We start from the raw sequence: 23,017 nt of genomic DNA, 5'->3' as shown, positions 1-23,017 counted from the left end.
CATCCATTGCCAAAAAAAGGTCGTCCGTGTGTACATCTACAGGAAAAGACAAAGAAAAAAGGAAACAAGCGTTTGTACACAGATAATATATGTCCCCAAAGTCGTCCTACGACTGATGATTATAGAGCTGTAGTGGCCTTCTTCCCTGACTTCCTGGCTTCTTGCCCGGGATGCGTATTACGAGGCGCGGAAGGTTGAGTATTGATTTCAATGGCTTTGAGTCGGACGGAGCCACGGGTTCAGACAGAGGAAATTCGAGGGCAGCTTGATATGCTGCGACGGCAGCCAGGTATCGAAGGTCACATCGGTCGGTGTTAACGGAAGCAAGTGTCGGGATAGGTTGAATGGAGCTGGTGACCTCCTCCGAGGGTAACGTAGAGACGTGAGACCAGGCAGCAGAACGATCACATTCCAGATATGGCCGTGTTGCAGCGATAGTCGCGAGAAACTCAAGAGGGTTGGATGTGGACAGAGTGGGTTGGGCGGATGGCGATTTTACAGGGACCGGAGTTTGGCCTGGGCGTTGTTGTTCTTGTTGTCGAGCAAGCGCATTCTGAGAGAGCGAGCGAGAAGGTGGTGGTTGGTTAATCTTGCGACGACGACGAGTGGCTTCTGGTGGTATGACTGTTGGCGAGGCGGCCCAGGTGACTGCCTTCGGTTGTGCTGACTTTCTCCAGCCAATATTGACGTCGCCGTGGGAGGGTCTGCATCGATGATTGGGTAACTGAAAGCGTATGCCAGGGAGAAAGAAACACACTTCTTGGAAGAAACAGCGAGTCCTGAACCCAGCAAGTTGTTCGACGCTCGCGTCACTCGCCTCGTCGTCGGCATCGTACAGGGTTTGAAGCAAGGGTGTCACACAGAGGTCACCGCTCAGTACAAAATGTCTATCGAAATACAGGTACAAATGTTTGCTTATAGCCATTCTACAGTCTAAACAGGGAATTAGATGGGAAATATATTTCCATAGTTGGAAACGACGTACAGCAGGTGGCTTGGACGAGATATCATACGTTACGCGGTTGATGCCAGGCACCTCGTTTGTTATGCGCGACGAAATCCGTCTGAGGATTTCTGGAGGGAAGACATACCAGTCCGCTGTCATGAAGTCCTCTGTTTGGACGGCACGCAAAGCGATGACTTGTTCATATGTCCTGGCGTCCCCCATAACACCGACTGCCCTTACGGGTAATAGAACCGCAAACGCTTGAGAGATTTGATCATAGAGGCCAGCCTTGCGGATCTCTTCAATGTAGATGCTGTCGGCCAGTTGGAGGATTTTGACCTGCTCTCGTGTTACTTGCCCCAGGATGCGGATAGCGAGACCTGGGCCAGGGAATGGGTGTCGTTGAACGAGTGGGGCCGGAATGGAAAGTAAACGACCAAGGGCACGGACTTCGTCTTCGGAGAGCAACAGTCAGAATGTCGCTACAAAGACAACAACAGAACTAACCCTTGAATAATTCGCGTAAAGGCTCGATAAGCTTCAGCTTCATGTCCTTCAGCAATCCACCGACATTGTGGTGGGTTTTGATCGTCGCGCTCGGCCCTTTGAAGCTGATGCTTTCAATGACATCCGGGTATAGTGTGCCCTGCAAGAGCCATTCCACGCGGCCTTTCGCAGCAGCACCAGCTGCTTCCTCCGCCTCTGCTTGGGCTTCGATCTCTGCTGCCTTGGCTTCAAAGACATTGATGAACGTGTTGCCAATAATCTTGCGTTTCTGTTCCGGGTCTTCAACGCCATCTAATCGGGAGAGGAAGAGATCGGAGGCGTCAACAACGGTAAGGTTGACACCCAGATCCTTGTTGAGCATCTCGTAGACTTGTTTTGCCTCGTTGAGACGCAGCACACCGTTATCAACCATGATGGCATGAAATCTACATATCAATACGTTAGGTAGCAAAGAAAGAGTATCAGACGCACCTATCCCCGATAGCCTCATGCATTAGCTTCGCAGCTACAGTGCTGTCCACCCCGCCACTTACGGCGCCAACAACACGTCCTGTAGGCCCACAAATCTCTCGTATGCGCGCAATCTCCTTGCCGATGAACTCCTCCTAGGTACGGAATTGATGTTAGACCAACGCATTCAGTGCTGAAGAGTTTTACTCGCCATTGTCCAGTGTTGTTGGCATCCGCAGATGTCCAGGATGAATTTGCCGATGACTTCTTTCCCTCTCGGTGAATGGGTAACTTCGGGGTGGAATTGTATGCCATAAAACGGCTTGGAGTCGTGCGCAAGGGCTGCATAGGGAGCCGTTGCAGTTACCCCAATAACATGGAACCCTGGCGGGGGAGCAGACAGTTGATCACCATGCGACATCCATACCTGACCAGTTCTAGGGTTAGGGTTAAGTTTTCCTTGGGCAATAACACACCTGCATTTCGTCCCCTAGACCGTCGAAAAGCGCATCGACAGAAGAACTGCTGCCGATTTTGGTTATTTTAAGATGAGCGAACCCGTATTCACGGTGATCACACTTGTCGACAGTGCCTTTCAGCTGCCAGGCCATTTCCTGCCCTTGTAAGCCACAGGAAAACTGGTAGAAAGGTTTTGCACACCTGTAGGCCATAACATATCCCAAGGATCGGAACGCCCAGGTCGAACACAGCAGGATCGACATGAGGCGAATCTTTATCGTACACTGAATAGGGTGAGCCCGAAAGGATTATTCCTGATTACAGATAAGAGGAAGAAGTGAGGAAACGGTCGAATCGTTACCTTTTGGTTTGAACTTAACGTCCTTGATCTGAGTTGTGCAAGGCAAGAGTTCCGCGTAGACGTTGTGTTCTCGACAGCGTCGCGTTATCAAATGGCTGTACTATTGGCAGTGTGTTCAACAGGTCCTCTTGTGGAGAAGACATGCTGACTTGCGATCCAAAATCAAGGATGAGGATGGTATCGAACTGGTCGTGAATCGCCGCCATCGTGTAAAAAAGTTGACGGTCAGCAAATGGTCACACTCACGTGAGATGGTGACACACTTTCTCAGCAACCACCAACTTGAAACTTTTGGGTCGCAAACTCCTTAGCTAAAAATGCGGTCCACGATCGTTCCTCACATTGCAAAATCACATACCGCCTACAGAGCCGAGAAAACAGTGTGCTTCTGAACTCAGCCTCCTTCGTGATGCGACTGGTTCAGTGGTTCCTGAGCAAAAATTCAAGAGGAAAATAGGAAGGCTCCATCCATCTCGACAACAGCACAATTCACTGTCCTGTGTAGTGCTATCACTTCTGCCAAGATGATGGACTACACAAGGCCAAAATAGTCCTAAAATGCTCAATTACAAGTCGTTTACCACCACCACCACAGTGCTATCGTGGACATATCACTGAAATATTCTACGCCGACGCTGTCACAGATCGAAGCTTCGGTTACGACGAAACTACATATCTCTTTGATTTGTGCAAAACTTAGTAGCTCTCTGACGACCGATGTAACCACCTTGTGCTCCGCGTGACCTATCGTCGTCCACCGATAATACTCGAGAGCAGTCAAATTGAAGAAGACTGAGACTCGCATGCTTTACTATAGGTCAACTCCGCCTGCGGAGTGCAAATGACACCGCTCAGCTCGTGATGTATCGCTGTGGGTTGCTCATTGGTTTTGCCACCTAGAAACTCCGGAGAACAGTCTGCAATTGAAATCAAGTTCCAATGTCGGTTGTGCCATGCACTAAGTGATTATTCACCGTAGTCAAGGACCCTGCGAACCCGTTGGTGACCACGGGAGGCCGCCCACGAGCCGCATGACGCCAAATGTTTATTTCTCAGGTTCGTGGTACTCCTCCGAACTATTTTTCCAATCGCATCTCACATCGAATCTCGAATCAGCTAAAATAAAGGGCACTAGTGTGTCGGATTTCACAACAAATCAAAGTTTAGTCGCCCGTAGGCTGTCGGGAAGTTTTGTGCTGATATTTTACACACACTATATACGTACGATTAGTCGATGCATCACCCCCCCTACAAATCATCGAACAGGAAGGTACACTACGATAGCCGTGGACAAGTAGTAAGTAGTCGCCCAGGAAACAAGATGATAAGTTAGCGCCAAACAAGAAGAGCAACGACCTCGGGGAAAGGGAACGAAGCGGAAAAGGAGTGGATGTAAGTACAATTGCGCGGTGGGGCAGTAATATTTCAGTCCAAGAGAGAGTGATGGGAGCAAGGCGGTCGAAAAAGCAGGTATACATATAGGACGTGGTATGTGTGGGTGTTTAGATGCAAGAGATGATAGCGCTAACCTGGACTTGGACAGAGAATAAATGCAGTCCCTGGCCATCGAAAAAGCAGACTATGACCATAATGGGCATGTCGGGGGCAGAAAGGCAGGGAGAAACAGTCGATTGTTGACGGAATTGGTTGAGTATGGGCTTCCGGCAAGCAAGGAGGTTACTTGAGATAGTAGTCTCGGGAGAGACAATCCTGACAATGGAATCGACAAAGACCACTTTCGAACTTGGCCAGAATCGTTTTGAACGGCGGAGAGCCACAGGAGAGGCAACCAAAACCTGCACATCGGCATCTCCAAATTGCAGTTCGGGAGTGGACTCTATGTCTGCATCCATGACTTCGAGATCCGATTCTGTTAAAATGCAAGCAACGGCCGGAAATCGGGCCGCGAATGTGCTAGGACTGGAGTTGTGGCTGTAAGTCGAGTGATGGAGCTCCGATTCTGTTGTGTCGCCTGGTTCACTACCACTGGCCCGGCCACCAGAGCTTTCACCGCTGGCGCGTGTTTGACCACTAAAATCGCGACTGCTATTTGTGGTCGACCCAACATCGGGCTGATTAGTAAACCATGAACCAAGAGGCTCGGTTGTCGTCAATGACTGTTCTGGTCTTGACAGGGGCGGTGGTGGCGGGAAAGCAGTATAGGCTGGCTGTGGTGGTCCACGTCGACTCGAGGATCGAGACGGTTGCTGTTGCTGTTCTTGTCGTCGAATATCAAGCGGTGAGCTCGCAAGCCTTCGCAGGTCGCTTGGAGAACTGGCACCAGACCGTGAACGAGGATATATCGGGCGAAGGTTTTCGATTTGGCCTGGCACATATGGTGGGTAACCTGGCCCAGATAATTGAACAGCTGATGGGGAAGAATATGGAGCAAGTCTTTGGGACTGGGTCAGGGTCGGTAAACCAGATGCAGTAGCTAGAGGCGACATTGCTGGCGCTGGAGTTGGCACTCGATGCAACAGAAGCGGGGGACCGGACGGAATTGGCGGCAAAGAAACGAGAGCTGATGGTGGAATGCGTTGTAGATAGGCTTCCAACGCATCAACGCGGGCACGAAGCGCGTCATGTTCAGCTCGAGGGACGTATTTTTCGGTGCTGTTGGCTGTCAAGAAGAAAACAAAGAATACAGAAGGCCTCGTGACATACGCAGGTTCAACGAGATTCCACTGACACTTTTCCTGTTCTCCTCGACGCGCGCAAGGGCCACATGGCTGTTTCCTGTTTGCTGGTTCGACATAGGAGATCTTGACGGTCAACCACTTTACCTATCGCAGCGGATCTTTCGTCTCTTGCATTCTGGGAAATATGAGCAAAAACCTAAATTTGGACTATTCCATGGGGACGCACCAGTGCAGCTCAACGCTTGTCGCCGCCGTTTCTTCTTTGGAGGCTCTTCTGTCGTGTCTTGCTCTCTCTCCCGCTCCCTTTCCCTTTCTTGACCATCATCGAGCTCATCCGAGTCGACCTCCGATACTGCCAGTGTTTGCGAGAGGGCGGTCTGCGATGTCGATGGAGGATCAACAATTGTCGACGGTGGGGGAAGGTAAGGATGAAGGGTCCGAATGCTTGGCAGTTGTGGGCCTAGTGGCCGCTCTGGTTGCATGAACCGAGGGGTGCCCAACAAGAACTCGTTTATGTGTGGCGCCGACCCGTTATTATACCATTCGGCCAACAGTAGGTGTGCTCAATTCTTGAGCCCACTTCTACTTGACTTGTAGATGTGTCAGAGAAGTGCTAGCCGAGCACAGCCGACCAGTGCGATCAAATTGTGTCAGAACCTTAGCAAGCCAAATTTTAGTTCAAATTTCCCTGCTATGAGTACAGTGAGATAGATTTGCATAAACCAGCTGCAATCTGACTGAGATTTGCCCAATTGTTAAGTAAATCATCACACTGAAAAATGAAGCCAGCATCAAGCCCCCTCTCAGTGGCTCTCACACCGTTTGATATCACCGCGCTTAACGCTCGGTTAGCCTTTCTACGACACATCTACAAGTGAAGTAGAAGTGGGATCTAAGAATTGAGCACACCTAGTGTCAGTTGGTACCTACGACGGGTCTAACCCAAACAGTCCGCGATTTGCTGTGCATAGCCTTGACACTCGCCAATATGACCCGGAGTTACCCCTTCTTAGTCCTGGCCACTCAAGCTCATATTCGAGTTGCATTCCGGGTAAACGGCCCGTCTTCAGTTGCACAATCTCAAAATGGATTTAAATTCGACCTCTTCGCCTCCACTACATCGTCCAACAGAAATCCCGCACGGACTAGTAGTTCTTGAAATTTGATCTCCCTTTCGTTATTGCCGCTGTCCAGCTCCAAAGCACACGTCCGCCTACCTCCGTTGCGACAGACGCTACGCCAGTTAAATGCCAGCCTAAATACGCGGATGGAATGATCGGGCTCAAACTTCTTGTTTTGTTTTTCTCTGCTACACAAAAAGGATGAAAAAAAAGAGTGCCTTGAAACGCACAGAAAACTAGCCGATGACACTGAAAATGAATTTTTCAAGTATTCATACGCGAAGGCAGTTAGCATCCGTCGTTGATCTATGGCATGGGCGCGACATCAGAGGCGTTGGTTACTGGTCACGTCGGACGCAGCATGTGAGATTTGCATCCAAACTCCGTGGACAGAGTAGAAGACCTCTTGGGACCCACACATGTTTCAAGGGTTTCAAGGTCATGCAATATTGTTGTATTGGTCCAAGAAAGACAGATGCGTGCTTTAAGTTTAATGCTGACTGTTGGCGTGCTTGTGGAGAAAAGATGGGAAATGAAATGAGAAGAAACTGCCGTCAAATTATATCCGCAGCTCTCGAAACCCTCTCACATCTAGCCTTCCCGTGCCGTTGCTCTGCCACTCACCGTTATCCCCGGTGCTCGGTATCATAACTTTCCCAGCAGCAAGTTTGCTTGCCGAACGCGTCGTCATAGACAGCTTCGCCTTCGGAAGGCCGAGCGCTTTTCTCTGTCTACGAGTCATGGGTTTGGGTTTGACAATAGGGAGGGGCTCAGGAGGCGGACTGGGGCTGATGCTCGATAAGCTCGAGAGGCTTGAAGACGAAGAAAGGGCTGGCGGAGACAAGGAAAGCGAAAGCGGTGTTCCACTACTTGTTGTACTGTTCGTGGGTGGGTATTGTGACGAAGTATCGACATCTGGGTCTGGTTCGCCCTCGGCATCTTCGTCAGAGTCAGAGTCGTTATTGTCGTCCGATGCGGAGTTGGCATCCAGATCCATCTCTATGTCTCCATCGGCATCAGCATCTTCATCACGTGACATTGGATGGTAAGTGCTCCTTGTCCTCTTTGCACCCTCCCTGCCGTGTCGCTGACCCGAGGTCTCGCCTTCACTCGCAGCTCCATCTGATGCGCTATGATCAACCTCCTCTAAGCTTCGCTTGGGACTGTGTTGGATGCGACCATTAAGCAGAGCGGTTGCACGAGTCGGCAGTTTCATGGGCTCAGGGGTCGAGGGCGGCGCGGATAGAGAGGACGAAGACGTAGCAGCGGAATTTGGGAGTGTCACGGGCGTTGTGCTAGGTGATGCGGTTGACAGTTTCAAGCGCACTTTCGGAAGCACGATACTAGTAGGTGGGGAGTTCTCGTCTGGATGGGCGTTCCGCTTTTCCTGCCTAGCCCGCTCTTTCATCTCCTTCTCCAGACGCTTACGCTCTTTAAGATCGGCTTTAGACTGCTGCTTGCTGGACAATTCCTGAGATGATGGGGAAGGAGATGAAGGGTATGGATATGGTGCTGTCTCCTGTACAGCAGGGAGGCCTGTGTGAGGCCCACGCAAATTCCTGACCGAGGAAAAATGCTCCCAATCGTGATAACTAGGTGTCAGTTCAGCGGACATCAAAGGAGCAATCAGAATACAAGACGGAAAGCGACATGTATAATTTACGCAAGCTCTTGCAGGCTCGCGATCGCACTTGAAACACTGTTCGCCGTTGGCGAGCACTGAATTGGAGAAACAGAGAGAGAGAGGGAGAGAAAGAAATCGCGTATATCTGCCTGATAGGCATCAAGTCGCGAGACAAAGGAAATAAAACGAGGGTTGAGAGGAAGGGAAGGAGCCTGGACTCACGCGACATAGATTGTGCTGTCAGTCAACGGTAGGTCTGAACTAAGCTCGAAGTCGGTTTTGCCACTTGCGCGCGTCGGCGAGGATGAAGGTGACGAGGAAGTGGGTGATGCCGGACCTCCGCCGCCAGCCCATTCAATGACATAAACGAGACCAGGTTGGATGACCTTCACATTGCGACGGGTCAGGTGCGCAAAGGCAGAGAGTTCCAGATGCCCTCCATAGGTGGCTAGGGGATCTCAGCGTTGGGCTCAATGGACAAATCAACGATAAACATACCATTCTGGCGCATGCATCCCAAATGCGTCTCGATACCCCTGTCATCTTCAACAAATGGCTCGTACCGTGTCTTGTGACGTGCTATCCAATCACAAACGTCCTTGCGAAGCTGGGTATGGCGTGAAGCCGTCCCATAGAGCTGGTCAGACAACGCGCGGAAAAGACAATTGCCGTCGCCGATAGTGTTGGCGGCATAGAGACCAAGAGAGCGAAGTTGGTCGGTAAGCAAGGCGGTCGAGTGCGCTGGGTCACTGAGGAGCTTGCCATGATAATGCATGTCAGAAATTATCGCCCACGCGCGGTATACTCACCCGGCCCTTGCTTGACCGTGTTCTCTGTGAGCGCACTGTTGGGCTGCGTCAGTGGTGGCCGTGGTCAACAACAACAACTAACACGTTGTTTGCGTCTTTTTGGCATTATTCTTACCCATCTCAGAGCTGATGGCAGTGTTTTCGTCGGTGGATCGTACAAGCGTCGATGAGAGAGGGTAGGTTGCTGATATAAGAGGCTCGGGGTTTGGGACGGGGAAGATGATGGTTCAGAAGATCGGAGTTTAAACCTATCTGATGTAATCATATCATTCTGTCACGCACACCTCGCTTACCTGCCCTCATTCGAACCTTATTGCAGGTAGTAGCCCAGAAATTGACACTTGCCTGAGCAGGAATTTCTGACCTTGTACGCGTAAAATCACCCCAAAATGCCGAATGCCCCCCCCTAATCGTGTCGTCATTAGCAGACCAGTCAATGGCAAGCAGTTCGCGAGCTTCAACTTCCGCAACACCGCTTCGTCGTAGAACCCATACTCTCAACAATCGGCGTTCTTCTTCTACGGCCTCCAGCACTATAAGGCCAGACGAGTCCACCGACCAGGAGGCTGATGAGACTTTACCGTCGCCACCGACCTCTCTTGTAGAAGAAGAAAACGATACAGAGACGGAGCAATATGCTGACGATGAGGGTGACGAGGAACAAGCTGCGCTGCCAGATGCAGGCAATGAAAGCGAGGATGAGATAGAAGAGTACCATCACCGTCCATGGTACAAGCCTTCGCTTCCCGTTCTACTTCCTTTGGCAGCTTCGTTTGGCAACTGGCTCACAGGTGGAGACCAACTGAAGGATATTGCGCTGCTTCTCCTCCTGATGTTCTACCTTCACCAACTCGTTGAAAGTGCGTGTAACCGCTTTCTTTTAACTGGGATTGACTTGTAAATCATGTAGCACCTTGGACTCTTTACCGCAATGCCCGACCTCGTCGTTCCCTTTCCTCACCGATAACTCTGAATCATCCAACTACCAACGAAGCGCGTAGCGAACTTCGTCGGCTTGAACTTTTCCTTCTTTTTGTCTGTCTCGTCGCACCAGCACTTGGTGTGGTTTTATTACGCACCTTGACTTCAACAGCTCCATATTCTTCCTCTCCAACCCAGCGCCAGCCAATTTCGTGGTTTTCTACCTCCATCTTTGCCCTCCTTACAGCTTTTCGCCCCCTTCGTGAGCTTGTTTCGTTGATCACCACTCGCACCAGCACGCTTCATACCCGTATCCACACTGGGCCAATCGAGAATGGCAATGGTGAACAATCAATTGAGCTCGTTTCCCTCCGCGCCGAGGTTGCTCTCTTGAGTAATCGTCTTGACGCCCTCTCTCAGAATTTACCACGGAAAGACAAAGCCGCATCAAATCCCCACATGAACACTCTCATTAACCGTCTTGACGCTCTCACAGTTCTCGTCTCCTCGCATTCAGAACTGATTCCCCTTCTCGAAGATGGTGTCCATAGACTGGAACGTCGCGTCGGTCGTCTTCGAGCGGGCCGGAAGGCCCAAAATAATAGTCAACAACAAGCCGGTGCAACAACAAACACCATATTCGTCCCTGCCCCAATTCGACCACCGTTTTTGTCCTGGTTGATATCACCAACCCAAGCAGTTCCCAGTCCACAATCATCTGCCGCTCCTCCACTGTCGCCCTCTTCATCGAAAATCCGTACTCCTTTGGGACTTGCACCAATTCCAGAAGAAAGCGAAACCATGCCCGCTTCTTTCCCCATCCGTGCAAGCTATAGAGTTGAGCATGTGAAACCAGTCTCCAAAGCTGTCCCAGGAAGCCAGCTACAACCAGTGTTGGATATAATATCCAACCTCGCGCTCGCGCCGTTGCAGCTCATTTTATTGCCTCTATATATTGCATTACTTCCGCTGAGGAGTGTCTTGAAGGCGCTCGTCGGCTGACCGTTACCATCCCTTCTTTTTGCATTCGCCTACCGTATCAGATCGTATTCTCTTAGCATATCCAACTCCAACCAAGTAAAGTAGTAAGGACACGTATACTGTAGGTATCATCTTGTATTTATATTCTGGTCGCTACCCAAATTCAAGTTCAGATAAGCTCAGCGCAAACTCTGTCAACCAGCTTCAGCCACCGCAGTTTCAGACCAAGTCAATGCGATTGTCATCGCTCCCGTGTGGTCTCCGACGACGCTCATTGTCAGCGCGGAACCCAGAATGACTTTGCATTGTGCAAAAACCATGTCTTCGATTCGCCACCGGCCTTCGCTAGACGCAATCCTTCCAGCGTTGGATATCTCAAATGTCGACCCACGTCTTCGGCCAAGCTGACCGTTAAAAAAGTCGATATAGTTGCAAGAAAGGAGACTGACCTCTTGCAGCCGCTGGGGTTGCAACTCCGTTGCGTAAGACGTGGCTTTCGACCAGTCAAACACAGTATCAATTGACGGATACGATTTATGGGCCGTTACGTAGTCGTCCGCAGACGCAGTGGCGGGGCCCCTGAGAGAGATGGCGACGGCAGCTACCAGTTTGGTATATTTTGCTGAAGACGGGGGAATCAGACGCGAGATAGTGGTCGCGGCAAGAACGTAGAGTGCTAAGGTCACTGTCGCTTTGTGGGAGCGACAGACTTGAGAAAGCATGTTTATCTCGCTGCTTGTGAGTATCATATGTGAGTCCACGAGAACGTTCTGCAGCTTGCTCCCGCTGTTCGGTGAAGAAACATCAGTGCCAGATTTCAAACCTAGACAAGGAGAAGTATTGCCCAGCAAGGTCTGTCTAGAGACTGAATGAGAACCATCATCGTTTGGTATCCATCCGGTGCTGGTTCTGATGAGTCTTGGGGGACTTGAAGTAGAAAAAGGTCGTGACCGTAACTCGGTCATTGTCAAATAATGCCGCCATCTCAAACAGATATTGATGAGGGTGCGTCTCCTCCAATGTTCTCCTCTCATCAAGATCGAGCGTCTTACAGAGCAGCTCCATTTCTCGAATGTAATATCGACATTCCAAAACTACGCCAATTACTCGGTGCGCGTTCGGCAGTCGGTCGTTAGCAATTGTCGAATACCGATGCAACCTCAGTAGCTTTCTGCGAACAATCGCCGGAGAAAGGATCTTTACACGCTTCCAAAAGCTGATCAAGAGCTGCTTTCGCAACTAGGCTACCGTGCAAAACTAGACGCGGTTGACGAGGCGATCAGCAAGAATGCAGACTTTCTGGGTAGTGTGGTAGCCGATCCTGAAATATTTGGGCATGATATTCAGGATGAAGAGGATCACTCTTCGGGACACAGTCATGGTGCGTCATTTAAATGTGTTTTGTTCAAGTGGTTGACTCGACTCTTGTTCTTTTACAGATCATTCTCATGGCGGCCAGCACCACCACGGGCACTCCCACTCACACGGGGGGACCAGGTCGGAGGAAGTACAAGCCCACGGACTTCGATATGGACAAGCTTCGCAGTACACTGAAACAACTCGTTCGCGACTGGAGCGCTGAGGGAAAAGCCGAACGCGATGCTTGTTATCTGCCAATGACAGAGGCGCTCCTTTCACATTACTCAGACATCACCGAGAATATGAGGCGAAATCTACGTGTGTTGGTGCCTGGAGCTGGCCTTGGTCGTCTTGCGCATGATGTCGCCAAACTTGGTTTTGCATCGCAAGGAAATGAATTCTCTCATTACATGCTACTAACCTCTCACTTTATTCTGAATCAGTGAGCACATTCCTCACCTCGGAAACGTCAGCTAATTGGTTAGAACCACCGCAGTCGATGCACATACGATCTACCCATATGTTCACTCGTTTTCCAATCTCCCAACAAGTGAGGCCCTCCTTCGGCCGGTTACTCTTCCAGATGTGCTTCCTTCCAGTCTTCCGAAAGGTGTCAACTTCTCACTTGTCGCTGGAGACTTTGAGGAGATCTACGGTAGTCCTGCGGACCCATCTGAGCCTCATGCAGGACTATGGGATGCTATTCTCACTTGTTTCTTCATCGACACTGCCAAGAATATTGTCAACTATCTCCGTATTCTGCATGCGATTCTCGCTCCTGGAGGTGTCTGGATTAATCTCGGGCCCCTGTTGTGGCACTGGGAAAACAACAACACCCACGACCCGTCGGTGGAACTTAGCCTGGATGAGGTGAAGACGCTCGCGAGGCAGATCGGGTTTGTGATTGAGAATGAGCGTAGTTTGGATACAACATATACGAACAACCCACAGTCGATGTTGGGGTATGTTTACAAAGCTGCCTTCTGGACGGCACGAAAGAAACGGGAAGGAGAGGCTTGATGTATTTCTGTACCATCACATTATTTTGCCTTGACTCGGACTAAGCTCCACCATTTACCCCCCGAATTGTGCGCTCATATCTTCGCATTCATGCGTGCTCCGACTCTGGTGCGACTGGGCGTTCTCTCAGTCTCGTTTCTCGTTACATCCATGACACTTCTGCCCAATTCAAGTTCCAGAGCATCGTCGCCCCCAGATTTTCGCCTTTGCGTCATTGCTCGAGAATATACCCCTGAAACTGCGCACTACACGGTTCCTCTACATAAATGGACGACCGCGTACAGTGGTTGGAACGACGTCAGGAAGGCTTATTGGGAGCTAAGGAAAGAGAAGGAGGACGATCTAGACGATCCTTCTCTCCAACAGCTTGCTGTGGAGGCAGAGAGGCTAAGAGCCGAGGGTAAACAGCGTCTGGATACGTTTAATGAAGGGGAGGCTGCTGTGGTCATGCGAATATTACACCAACTTTCGTCGACTTTGGAAGCACTTGATATTTCCCTCAACGGATATGTGGCCGCAAAACTGGCCGGTGTCGTACAACTACCAAGGATACTCGATCTCACTACAAGAGGCGGATTCCCCATTCGCAGCACAGATCATGGTGGCCCGTCATTAAAGCCATGCCCCCACACTACGATACCTTCACCTGGTGGAAACATCCAATCAGTGGTATTGGACAACCAAGTTTTTCGGGATAGAGCAGGGCATTGCTCATTTCCCGCCGTTTTTAACGAACCTTCGGGTCTCTCAGCTGGAGACCGACGACTCTATTCCAGTGGACATTGCAAAGAGCCTTGGCATTGACCCTGAATCCGTTTCACAGACGCTGACCACCACCACAAACGTCATTGCTCCAATGCCGGACAGTGTGCGGCAAATTATCCTCAAGCCAAATGTTGAGCCACCCCCCCATGTTGGATGCAGTTGCACTGACGAAACGGGAACATATTATGAGCTCGTCGACCACGCTCGTCGACTAATGACAAAAGACAGCTCAAAGCGAGTCATTGTTTTGAAGCCGGACGGAAGCGATAATGGTATGTATTTGGATGAATGGTTGGAGAAGGCTGCAGGAGGCGAATGTCGTTGGAATGTAGATCGGATTGATATGGCGCATGTGAAGGATTTGGAGGATACCGTTTGAAAAAACCTTGTTAAGTCTACTATGCCCCGACTGGTCTAACGTTGTATTCTTTCCGAAAGGCGTCAAACTCTTCTTCCTTGGACTTGTACTGCTCGCTTAAACTGCTTAAAACCTTCTTGATCTGGAATGACCGGTCTAGCAAGGTTAAAATAACTGGAGATAGAAACATACTCCGTCACGGTTTGTCTGAAGCGCTGGTACTACATCTTGAACAGTCCGCTCGACGAGAACCCCGCCGATGAGACGGAAACATTTTCGGTGTGGATCGGCCGCTAGCGCTTCGTTCAACGTTGATAATACAAGTCTGTGAAGAGGATGAGAGTGGCAAATGCCGAATATCTGTACACCCACCCGTGCTCGTCTGATTCTTGTTCAAGCTCTCCGATCTTTCCTGCAAGTGACTGGAGCTCATTTTGCATCCGGGAGTAGTTTTGGGAGATCTCTGGGACATAAGTTCCCTGATGTAGACTCAGTACATTGAGCACACACCTTGGTCAGTTAACGGTGTCGGCGTTGATTTGATTTGTCCTTTTGAGTTGGAGGCCATGAATTTGGAATCAAAGTGAGCGTGTGACGTACACGTGAGCGTTACGCGGTCCCGTGATGCAGCGTTGCAGCAGAGGCATTCAAGGATTTAAAGACACAGATTTGTCCTCCGAGATGTGGCTATCTCTCACACTCATTGCTTCAAGTTGCTCATTAGCTGATGCAATTGTTCCTTTGAAAACTTCAAGCCGCTTTGGTGAGCGATCATCGGATCAATGTTACACGACCCTTGGGCCCAAATCTGATTAGACAACAAATACGCTTGGTTTCCCTCCACCATGTCCGAAGCTAACACGCATGTTCCTGCTGCTGTTGAGCCTACACCTGCCCCTACCGCGACAGCCACAGCGGTGGAAGCCACGACAACAGTACCCCCAACGAGCACTACCACAATAGCGTCGCCGCCTGAACCTGCCCAGGCTGCCGTCCCTTCCCCCACGGATGCTCCCACGGTCGAAACCGAGAAGAAAGACAAGAAGGTTGAAGAGCCGCAGAATGCGCTTACTGAGAAGTTCACGGGCTATGAATGGAAAGCCTTGACTGAGTTGCGAGTGCGCCGTTGATGTTGCTATTGAGAAATTGAACTAACCCAACTTATGACAGAAAACAATCCCAGATGCACTCGTCAAGGCATACGAGAAACCCGAGGCTAAGACCACCCCAATTATCTTATGGGGTGTCCATATTGACCCAACGAATCTTGTCGACGCGAAGGTCAGCGTGATTCTCATGAAATTCTTACGAGCCAGGCAAGTTCCACTCTCTACAAGCGAATAACCATCCAATCCGCTTTAGGAATCTAAACCCAACCGCTGCAAACGAAATGTCAGTTTTAGGGTTCCCTCAAGCCTGAGTACTGGAATAACATTTTCTAGGTTTGTCGAAACCCTTCGCTGGCGCGACGAGTTCAAGGTCGACGATGCATGCAAGGAGGAATTCCCAGAAGATGTATTCGGTAAACTGGGGCATATATATGGGCGAGACAAAGAAGGTCGACCTGTCGTGTGAGTTGTTAGGCAATTGTGTGGGTTTGTCAATTGACTGACTTGGCACCAGTTATAACGTTTATGGCGGTAACTCGGACATTGATGCAGTCTTTGGTGATGTCGACCGCTTCCTCCGTTGGCGCGTCGCCTTTATGGAGAAGTCTCTAACGCTTCTCGACTTTGCTACGGTCGATCAATGCATTCAGGTTCACGACTACGCTGGTGTAAACATGTCCAGTCGTACCCCTTCATCCAAGGCCGCTGCCTCACAAGCAAGTAACATCTTCAGTAGCCATTATCCTGAGCTCTTGGTAAGCTTGGTTGGTTTCCTTTTAAAATTGACTCAACGTTCGTTTATTTTAGTACAAGAAATTCTTCGTGAACGTGCCAGGCTATATGTCATGGCTCTTCTGGATCTTCAAAACGATTCTCCCCGCAGCCACATTTGCAAAAATGTCGGTAGTCGGTAGTGGACCCAAGCCCATTGGAAAAGCACTTCTCCCGTTCATTGCCCCTGATCAATTACCTACGCAGTACGGTGGAACCGCGGAGGCTGAGGTTTTCGAGAAGAAGTAAGGTTGGGCCATTATTCCGCATTCATTTTCCAGATACCATTTACATGCCTACTGTCTTTTGGTTTGCTTAATCCACATCCGCTTCATCGTTCCTCCCTGTTCCGACTGGAACTCTCCGCAGAAAACCCGCCCGAAGGAGTTCTTCGACACGTGTTGTTGCCTGGTAAACTGTGCCCTGACCTGGCTGGCCATAAAATGCAGCAGCCAAACCCACCCTCACAACGAACGGATAGACCACCTCATAAACGCGATACCCGTTTTCATTTTCTGGATTCAGGCTCGTCGGCGGCAACGCTCGCATGGCAAACGGCAGCCCCGCTGGCCACAGAAGGTATAGCTCGCTGTCCTGCCCTCCGTAATCATCTACCTTCGCGCCCTTTCGAAGTACCTGGTCTCCGCCAATCGGTTTGTGTGCTGTTGAGAGTTGGAATCCGTTTGCAGGAGGCTGACGATACTGCCAGGTGGGGACGTCAAACCATTCCGCGAGAAACTGGTTGGGGCAGAGATGCTCTCTTCCAAATCGCCAGTAATCGTGGAAGAGCACGGCGATAGCACTTGCGCTTCTGTTCTCGATGTCTTTGGGTCCGAGGCGAGGGTCGCCGCAAAGAAATTGCTCGGACAAGAAATCAGTTCCCTCGCAGAAACTGGGTTTGCATCCTTTGTTCGACTGAAGGACAGATAGTGGTCGGGCTGCATGTATGGTGGCGGTTGAAGCTGATAGGGCGAGGATTGCGGTGCTCCAATTGCAAAGGCGAGGATGCATCATGCGGGTGTTGAGCTTGGACTCACTTCATTTCTTATACTCAGAGCCCTTACTTCTTCTAAATTCTTCTTCGTTCAATCTGCGCAATTGAACTTCTCATCGCGAAGTCTGATTCTAGTCGGGCTACAGAGGAGTAACACGGCTATTTGGCCCAAAGACCCAAAGCTAATCAATATTCCCCAGAGGACAACAAAATGCTATTATAGACCAGCCGCTTTCCTCAATTTCTCGAAGTTGGGCGTTCCCAGTCCCTGTTATAGTGTTCAATATCACGGGCTAAACGAGTGGAAGATATAACATACGGTGACGGGGTCCCAGCCTTTGAGTGCCGCTGAAGTATGGGTTAGTTATGAGAATGAAGGTCAAAGGGAAGACTCACGGAATCCATCAGTCTAAATGACCACGTGAGCTTATGACATAAAAAGTATAATTCGCCACTCACATCGCAGCCAGGGTTGTTACCGAGAGTGATGTCGTTCATGGCGCCAGCATTGGAGTACAGGAATGGATTGAGGAAACCCAATGGCTTCTTTCCTGCTCCGATAAGCTCATCGTTGATAAGACCGATGACGCTGGCGAATACAGGGCACGAGGCCGATGTTCCATCCACTGCTTGGACTTAGCAGCCGTTATTGAAAAATGCTGGCCACGTACCGCCACCTAATCGTCCACCGTTGACAACTTGGAAGTTTTCGCCTTGAGCGGCAACATCAGGGAATGCACGGCCTTTCGTGTTGAAGAGCCCTGCGTTCTTGTTTCCAAGGAGAGCAAGATAGTCGTTCACTGCCTTGGTCTGGTAGTCCGGCACTATTGATAAAATCAGAAACGAGTAGCTGGCAAGAGCAAAGCACCAACTAGCAAAGACATCAGAGAATCCACCGCTGGAGAATTTCGAGCCGGTTTCAACTTCGATGGATCCACCGAAAGTAGAGCCGACGGAAGTCACGCTAAAGTAAATTCAGCGTTGCATCCAAAAACAATCAGAACATCCACTCACAAGGGGCAGGTGGAGGGGAAGGCTGGGAGGAACTTCTTGCATTGCCGTCTCTTGACACCGCCGTTAACTCCCGCGTCACCACTGCATTCATAAGGATGAGCAAGACATAGAAGATTGTTGAACGTACGAAGCGAAGAGAATCTGAAGCCCGTTTGATCATCATAGCTTCACGAGAAATTTGATAGACATACCGACGATCCACGGGCGCCAAGGGCCGCGTAGGCGTTGCAGAGCTTTCTGTATTGCCGTCAGCATTTTTGAGCAAGACACGAATGAGGACAGACGTCTCAAGGGCTGGGGGGAGGTCCTCTTCGTTCAAGCCGTAGGAAGTGCTCATCACAAGCGGGACATCAGCGTCCTTGACTCCAAGGAAAAAGTTGATGATGTCGAGGAATCCACCGAGTGCGCCATCCTAAATTTTATTGACTCACGTAGACAAAGATTGTAAGTTCGAGTACAAACCTGAACTTGGTTGCCGACGGAAACAAAGGTGACGGGGACACCAGTAGCAACACCAACGGTGTATTGAATGTCAAGCTAGGAAAGTTGAAACACCAGGATCGAAGATGAAATTGTGCAACTCACGTTCTAAGCAAAAATTAGATTACGGGGGAAGAATCGGACAAAAAAATGAGCTTACAGCTTCAACTCCTGCTTGTTGAGCGCTCTGTGGGTTCTGACCTCCATCGAGGGTTTGCACGCGAACGACGGGGCGGGGGTCGGTATCTTTACGGAAGTTGGTGAGGAAGGTCTGGAGATCTGCTCCCTGTGCGAATTGGCCAAGGAAACCTGGCAAATAATTATAAGCATGTTCGTCGTAAGTTGAACATATAAGACGGACCGGGAACAATGATGTTGTTCGATTTCTGTGTCGCAGCCTTGGCTGGAATGCCATAGAGCTTTTGCAGGCTTTCTGTATCACGTTCATGAGCATAAAGGTGTCAAGAAAGCCGAGGTACTCGCCAGGAGTCACAGGGCCTCTTTGTGCCTTTCCTCCGGCTTGACGACGGCCGAGACCTTTTGTCTCGGGAAGCGACATGACAGGCCTGACCTCCATCGGGGAATTGAACTCGGTTGTGGGGAAGATGTGCTCGATGAAAGGCGCAACCGAATCGGGTAAGGCCAGATTGAGAGTACGGGCGTAGACATTTCCCGAGTCCGTGTGTTCAAACATCTCAAAGTTGGCGCTGAGGAGGGCGTTGGCTTTGGCAACGGGAACATTGATTGTGAGCCAATCTCCAGAGACTCCAGAGGTGGAGGAGACATTGTTATTGCCTAGCCAGTTTGTAACAGCTGCAAGGGCTTGGGGAGTCGGAGCTAGGAAGCCGTTCACCTAGGAGACCATTAGAAAGAGTATAAATTTGGTGAAAGAAATCTGAGCGTACCTCATCCTTGGTGAGATGCTTTCCGTAGTTTTCCGAACCTGGCGTCGAGACGTCCAAAAGAGCCCGCTGGAGTCCTGGGGCGTCGTTGGAGGCAAGCGCTATCCGGAGCTTGAGGCCATAATCTGATGGCGCGGTACTCTTCCACGTGAAGCCTTCAGGGGCACTCCGGCGATATTGTTGGTGGTATCCTTGTCTGGCGCTCAGCGGTGATGCGGAAACTGCAGCGATGAGCGCAGTTGTGGTCCAAAAGAAGGTGGTCGTGAGCATGATGGTTCCAAGTTATCCAAAGAGCAAGTAGAAAGCACGAGCGGCACTATCCAGATAGGTGCCTGCCTCGAAAAGAGAGAAAGGAAGGAGGTGAAAAAAGAAAAGAGGCGGGAAGGTGGATCATTATAATCAAGCATGAACCGCCTTTTAAGTATGTCGTGGTCAGCTTGCCCGAAAACTGGTATCAAAAACGATCGGATTGGTTGCGAGGTCATGGCAACAAGACTTGGCAAAGCAATTTCTTGCGTATATGGGTAACTTGAGGCTTTGTTCATCGAATGTTGCTGCTTTGTACGGTGGTTATGGCGGACCTAAAGGATAATTGAGGGTCAGGCCGAGTCCCTTGCGACTGGAACGTGGTTGCGATGAATGCCGAGCAAAGGGAAGAACCATGCTAACGTCAGTCCCACGACACCGGAAAATCGAGCACGCGTAAGTTAGCACAAGGTCGGCAAGGCCGAGCATTGAACAAGTATTGAACATTGGGCAAAACCCGGAGGCACAGTTAGGCTTGGCTCAACAGTCGTGAAGTGAGTGGAACCACAGCATTGGTTCAATAGTTGTTGATGTGCGGGGTCTACTGATTTGGTCCGATTCTCACGAATTTAGCACTAAACACCTGAGTAAAAATTACTACAGTATTACAGTAAAGATTACTAAAACCCATGTGCTTGGATCAACTCCTTCATCTCCTGAACAAGACCAACAGCTTTGTCTCGTTCCTTCTGCGTCTCCGCCAACTGTCTCTTGAGCGTGTCGGTGTCAGAGTGCAAAATTGCGTGCCAATCCTCTGTGGCTCTTTTGTCATCCAATCGCAACTCCAACCTGGGCACTGAGTTCTGTTGTTGGCCTCGCCCTTCGTAGACGCGTAGCCTTGCCTCTAGTTCTTTGATTTGGCTTTGCGCTTGGAAGGTTTTTGTGATGGCTTCTTCAACCGCATGATCGCTTCTCTCCAACTCTCGTTCTAGCAAACTGATACGGCGCAAAGCTTGTGGATGGGTCAGCTCTTGATCGTCATTGCATTGAGGCGGTGACGGTGGTGCAGCTTCGTGGACGTGAAGGTTCGTATCTTCAGAAGAGTCATAACCCGAATCGTTGTCTTGAGTGATTTTACTTGAACGCTTGGATTCAGCTGGTAAAGTTTGGGTCATCGTAGCCTGACGATTACGGCGCTTCAGTTCACGCTGCGCCTCTTCAGCTAGTTCTCTTGTGAAGTCTTGCAGACGCTGTTCGACTATACAGTGATAACATCAGCAATTAGATGTGTTGCACTCGTTGAGCACTGACGAGCGCTGCATGAAGATGCACTAGAAACATCAGATTCGTTGTCATCGTCCTCAATATTGTCGTTTTTCTTGGTCGGCGCTCGAGAAAGGCGAGAAACGGATGACGTATCAGGGCCGTCGAATAGTGCTTTGACAATAACATCCCAGCGATCAACAAGCCATTGGAGCATTGTAGAAACCCGTTCGCCACGACCATCTGACGCCGGATCTGCTTTGGAGCCAGCACCAGCAAGTACAGCACGCCCAATGTCGTCTGAGATCAGATTTGGGAGACGTTGAAAAAGCCCCATGAGATAGACGACAAGTGAGAAGCTAGGAATAGAGAGGAGGCGAAGGAGAATTTGGCAGATGCGAATGGAGGAATCAGTTGGTTCGAATGTTCGTCTATGGCCAACCTTCTTCAAGTCGGTATTGCGCAACGAAGGCATGATACACCATGTCCATAAGGCTTCAAAAATATCGGAACTGATGAGAGGCTCGGGCAATGCAAAGAGATAGGTTGTAAGCAGACCATAGACTTCTGGAATTTCGCTAGGTGTTTTGAAGGCCGTCTTACAACCGAACTGAGGTTCGGCGTCGAAAGCAGTGATTAGGGCCAGAAGGCGATGCCTGTCCGGTGCTCGTTTGTGAGGTACGCAACCTAGAGACACACAGAGAGAGAAGTGAGCCGCTTTTGAAGTAAACAGATGGCTCACCATGTCGACAGAGCTCCTTGACGCAACGAAAGACGATGATGGGTATATCATGCTCAAATCCAGAAAGAACAGTGATGGTTGATGCATATAGAGTCGTTTCTCGCAGTGAAGAGCCAAAAACAGCTGCAGGAGTCAGAATCGACCAAGGACATCGGTGACCACGTACTGAGATTGCTGCTTGAGCTTCTGTCTCGTGCTCTCTCACGCCGAGCTTTGGCCTTGAGCATATCGCGGTCCTCTCTTTCCATAATGTCCCGTTCATAAAGCGCAATCAAATGGTCCACATCAAGAAAATCCGGTATACGTTGTGTTGATGAGTCGAGAAGTCGGTTGAGAGACCGTAAAAGCGGGCGTGGATCAGCATTCTCGAGTCGACGAGGTCGCGACTGCGCTTCGCTGGGAGTTGAAACAGCACGGTCCCAGGGATTGGGATGAGAGGTGAGCATCGAGCCAAGTTCATGGTCGCTGTGCCGTTTGGAATGATGTGCGCTATGGGAGGAGGCTGAGGCTGATCTGGCGCCAGAGTGGGTGTCGGGACTTTGAAGGCAGGAAGTTGAAAAAGTACTATCTGGTAGCCTATGCTTGCTGTTCATTTAGATTGACGGAGAAAAGACTGTGAGGTAGAGGGGTTGGCGAGTCACACCGTGACCTGTGACATGTCGAATTCACTTCCTATCTGTGGCGGTCGTTCATGGCAGTCTCCGGTGTAACTCGGCTCGGCTCGTGTTTGTGCAAGAAGATTCGCTTCTCTGTCATCGGCGACCCATTCTCCTACGCAGTTTGTCATTGCACAAACTGCAAGAAGTTTGCCGGCTCCGCCTTTATGACCAACGCTTTCTTCAATCCAGATGCAGGTCTTTCTCTGCTACTTGCACCAACTTACTCACTCAGCGCAGAATGTCCATGTCACGGAGGGTCAAGAGTTCCTCAAATCGTATGAGGATTCAAGCACGACGAGTGGGAAGACCTTGTTGCGTTCCTTTTGTTCGGGTTGCGGAAGTTCGCTCTTCCTCAGTTCACCAGTGGACAAAAAGTGGATCATTGTCCCTCCATCTGCAGTGGACGATGCCCACTCTTGGGGTGGGTTTCGTGCTTTGTGATCAGTCAGTGGAAGTTATATTTATTTGCTAGTTCCTCGTCGAGAGAGCTTTCCGCAAGACAGAATAGCATGGGTTA

The 23,017-nt window shown here is 50.2% G+C and overlaps 11 protein-coding genes across 11 annotated transcripts; 4 read left to right on the top strand and 7 right to left on the bottom strand.

Moving 5' to 3' along the window:
• Positions 1–915: 915 nt before the first annotated feature.
• MIND_00368300 (uncharacterized protein) lies at positions 916–2,947 on the bottom strand (the record flags this gene model as incomplete). The annotated part of the gene is made up of 9 exons (XM_037360522.1): positions 2,873–2,947; positions 2,724–2,823; positions 2,564–2,676; positions 2,380–2,517; positions 2,115–2,330; positions 1,925–2,058; positions 1,454–1,878; positions 986–1,401; positions 916–933 (listed from the first exon to the last, which is right to left on the bottom strand). The coding sequence occupies exons 1-9, from the start codon at positions 2,927–2,929 to the stop codon at positions 916–918; spliced, it is 1,617 nt and encodes a 538-aa protein (XP_037223407.1). The 5' UTR covers positions 2,930–2,947.
• A 1,278-nt stretch (positions 2,948–4,225) lies between these two features.
• MIND_00368200 (C6 transcriptional factoral factor) lies at positions 4,226–5,844 on the bottom strand (the record flags this gene model as incomplete). The annotated part of the gene is made up of 4 exons (XM_037360521.1): positions 4,226–5,336; positions 5,388–5,459; positions 5,507–5,537; positions 5,589–5,844. The coding sequence occupies 4 exons, from the start codon at positions 5,842–5,844 to the stop codon at positions 4,226–4,228; spliced, it is 1,470 nt and encodes a 489-aa protein (XP_037223406.1).
• A 1,198-nt stretch (positions 5,845–7,042) lies between these two features.
• MIND_00368100 (OTU domain-containing protein) lies at positions 7,043–9,140 on the bottom strand (the record flags this gene model as incomplete). The annotated part of the gene is made up of 5 exons (XM_037360520.1): positions 8,999–9,140; positions 8,917–8,951; positions 8,606–8,864; positions 8,330–8,555; positions 7,043–8,075 (listed from the first exon to the last, which is right to left on the bottom strand). Exons 1-5 carry the CDS (start codon positions 9,033–9,035, stop codon positions 7,043–7,045), a joined length of 1,590 nt encoding a protein of 529 aa, XP_037223405.1. The 5' UTR covers positions 9,036–9,140.
• Positions 9,141–9,352: 212 nt separating this feature from the next.
• On the top strand, positions 9,353–10,839 carry MIND_00368000 (OTU domain-containing protein; the record flags this gene model as incomplete). The annotated part of the gene is made up of 2 exons (XM_037360519.1): positions 9,353–9,776; positions 9,827–10,839. 2 exons carry the CDS (start codon positions 9,353–9,355, stop codon positions 10,837–10,839), a joined length of 1,437 nt encoding a protein of 478 aa, XP_037223404.1.
• A 173-nt stretch (positions 10,840–11,012) lies between these two features.
• On the bottom strand, positions 11,013–11,750 carry MIND_00367900 (uncharacterized protein; the record flags this gene model as incomplete). Its single annotated transcript, XM_037360518.1, has 2 exons — positions 11,268–11,750; positions 11,013–11,222 (listed from the first exon to the last, which is right to left on the bottom strand). Exons 1-2 carry the CDS (start codon positions 11,565–11,567, stop codon positions 11,013–11,015), a joined length of 510 nt encoding a protein of 169 aa, XP_037223403.1. The 5' UTR covers positions 11,568–11,750.
• A 42-nt stretch (positions 11,751–11,792) lies between these two features.
• Positions 11,793–13,197, top strand: MIND_00367800 (N2227 domain-containing protein; the record flags this gene model as incomplete). The annotated part of the gene is made up of 6 exons (XM_037360517.1): positions 11,793–11,823; positions 11,873–11,928; positions 11,986–12,199; positions 12,258–12,315; positions 12,365–12,619; positions 12,663–13,197. The coding sequence occupies 6 exons, from the start codon at positions 11,793–11,795 to the stop codon at positions 13,195–13,197; spliced, it is 1,149 nt and encodes a 382-aa protein (XP_037223402.1).
• A 1,163-nt stretch (positions 13,198–14,360) lies between these two features.
• MIND_00367700 (uncharacterized protein) lies at positions 14,361–14,903 on the bottom strand (the record flags this gene model as incomplete). The annotated part of the gene is made up of 4 exons (XM_037360516.1): positions 14,831–14,903; positions 14,693–14,783; positions 14,513–14,645; positions 14,361–14,462 (listed from the first exon to the last, which is right to left on the bottom strand). Exons 1-4 carry the CDS (start codon positions 14,886–14,888, stop codon positions 14,361–14,363), a joined length of 384 nt encoding a protein of 127 aa, XP_037223401.1. The 5' UTR covers positions 14,889–14,903.
• A 247-nt stretch (positions 14,904–15,150) lies between these two features.
• MIND_00367600 (CRAL-TRIO domain-containing protein) lies at positions 15,151–16,449 on the top strand (the record flags this gene model as incomplete). The annotated part of the gene is made up of 5 exons (XM_037360515.1): positions 15,151–15,438; positions 15,491–15,640; positions 15,683–15,891; positions 15,944–16,184; positions 16,237–16,449. Exons 1-5 carry the CDS (start codon positions 15,166–15,168, stop codon positions 16,447–16,449), a joined length of 1,086 nt encoding a protein of 361 aa, XP_037223400.1. The 5' UTR covers positions 15,151–15,165.
• A 962-nt stretch (positions 16,450–17,411) lies between these two features.
• Positions 17,412–19,860, bottom strand: MIND_00367500 (Tripeptidyl-peptidase sed3; the record flags this gene model as incomplete). The annotated part of the gene is made up of 13 exons (XM_037360514.1): positions 17,412–17,462; positions 17,514–17,542; positions 17,591–17,603; positions 17,654–17,820; positions 17,866–18,018; positions 18,067–18,158; positions 18,209–18,289; positions 18,336–18,349; positions 18,400–18,445; positions 18,493–18,620; positions 18,671–18,745; positions 18,849–19,541; positions 19,594–19,860. 13 exons carry the CDS (start codon positions 19,858–19,860, stop codon positions 17,412–17,414), a joined length of 1,809 nt encoding a protein of 602 aa, XP_037223399.1.
• A 656-nt stretch (positions 19,861–20,516) lies between these two features.
• Positions 20,517–22,287, bottom strand: MIND_00367400 (Rho-GAP domain-containing protein; the record flags this gene model as incomplete). The annotated part of the gene is made up of 4 exons (XM_037360513.1): positions 20,517–21,094; positions 21,148–21,786; positions 21,842–21,964; positions 22,008–22,287. The coding sequence occupies 4 exons, from the start codon at positions 22,285–22,287 to the stop codon at positions 20,517–20,519; spliced, it is 1,620 nt and encodes a 539-aa protein (XP_037223398.1).
• A 245-nt stretch (positions 22,288–22,532) lies between these two features.
• Positions 22,533–22,941, top strand: MIND_00367300 (Duf636 domain protein; the record flags this gene model as incomplete). Its single annotated transcript, XM_037360512.1, has 2 exons — positions 22,533–22,695; positions 22,733–22,941. 2 exons carry the CDS (start codon positions 22,533–22,535, stop codon positions 22,939–22,941), a joined length of 372 nt encoding a protein of 123 aa, XP_037223397.1.
• Between the last annotated feature and the right edge of the window lie 76 nt (positions 22,942–23,017).

The sequence above is a fragment of the Mycena indigotica genome (assembly GCF_014461135.1).
Source record: "Mycena indigotica strain 171206Taipei chromosome Unknown Mind.scaff0003, whole genome shotgun sequence".
NCBI classification, from domain to species: Eukaryota; Fungi; Basidiomycota; class Agaricomycetes; order Agaricales; family Mycenaceae; genus Mycena; species Mycena indigotica.
Note: the sequence above shows the minus strand (reverse complement) of the source record. Positions and strands in the feature narration are given on the sequence as shown.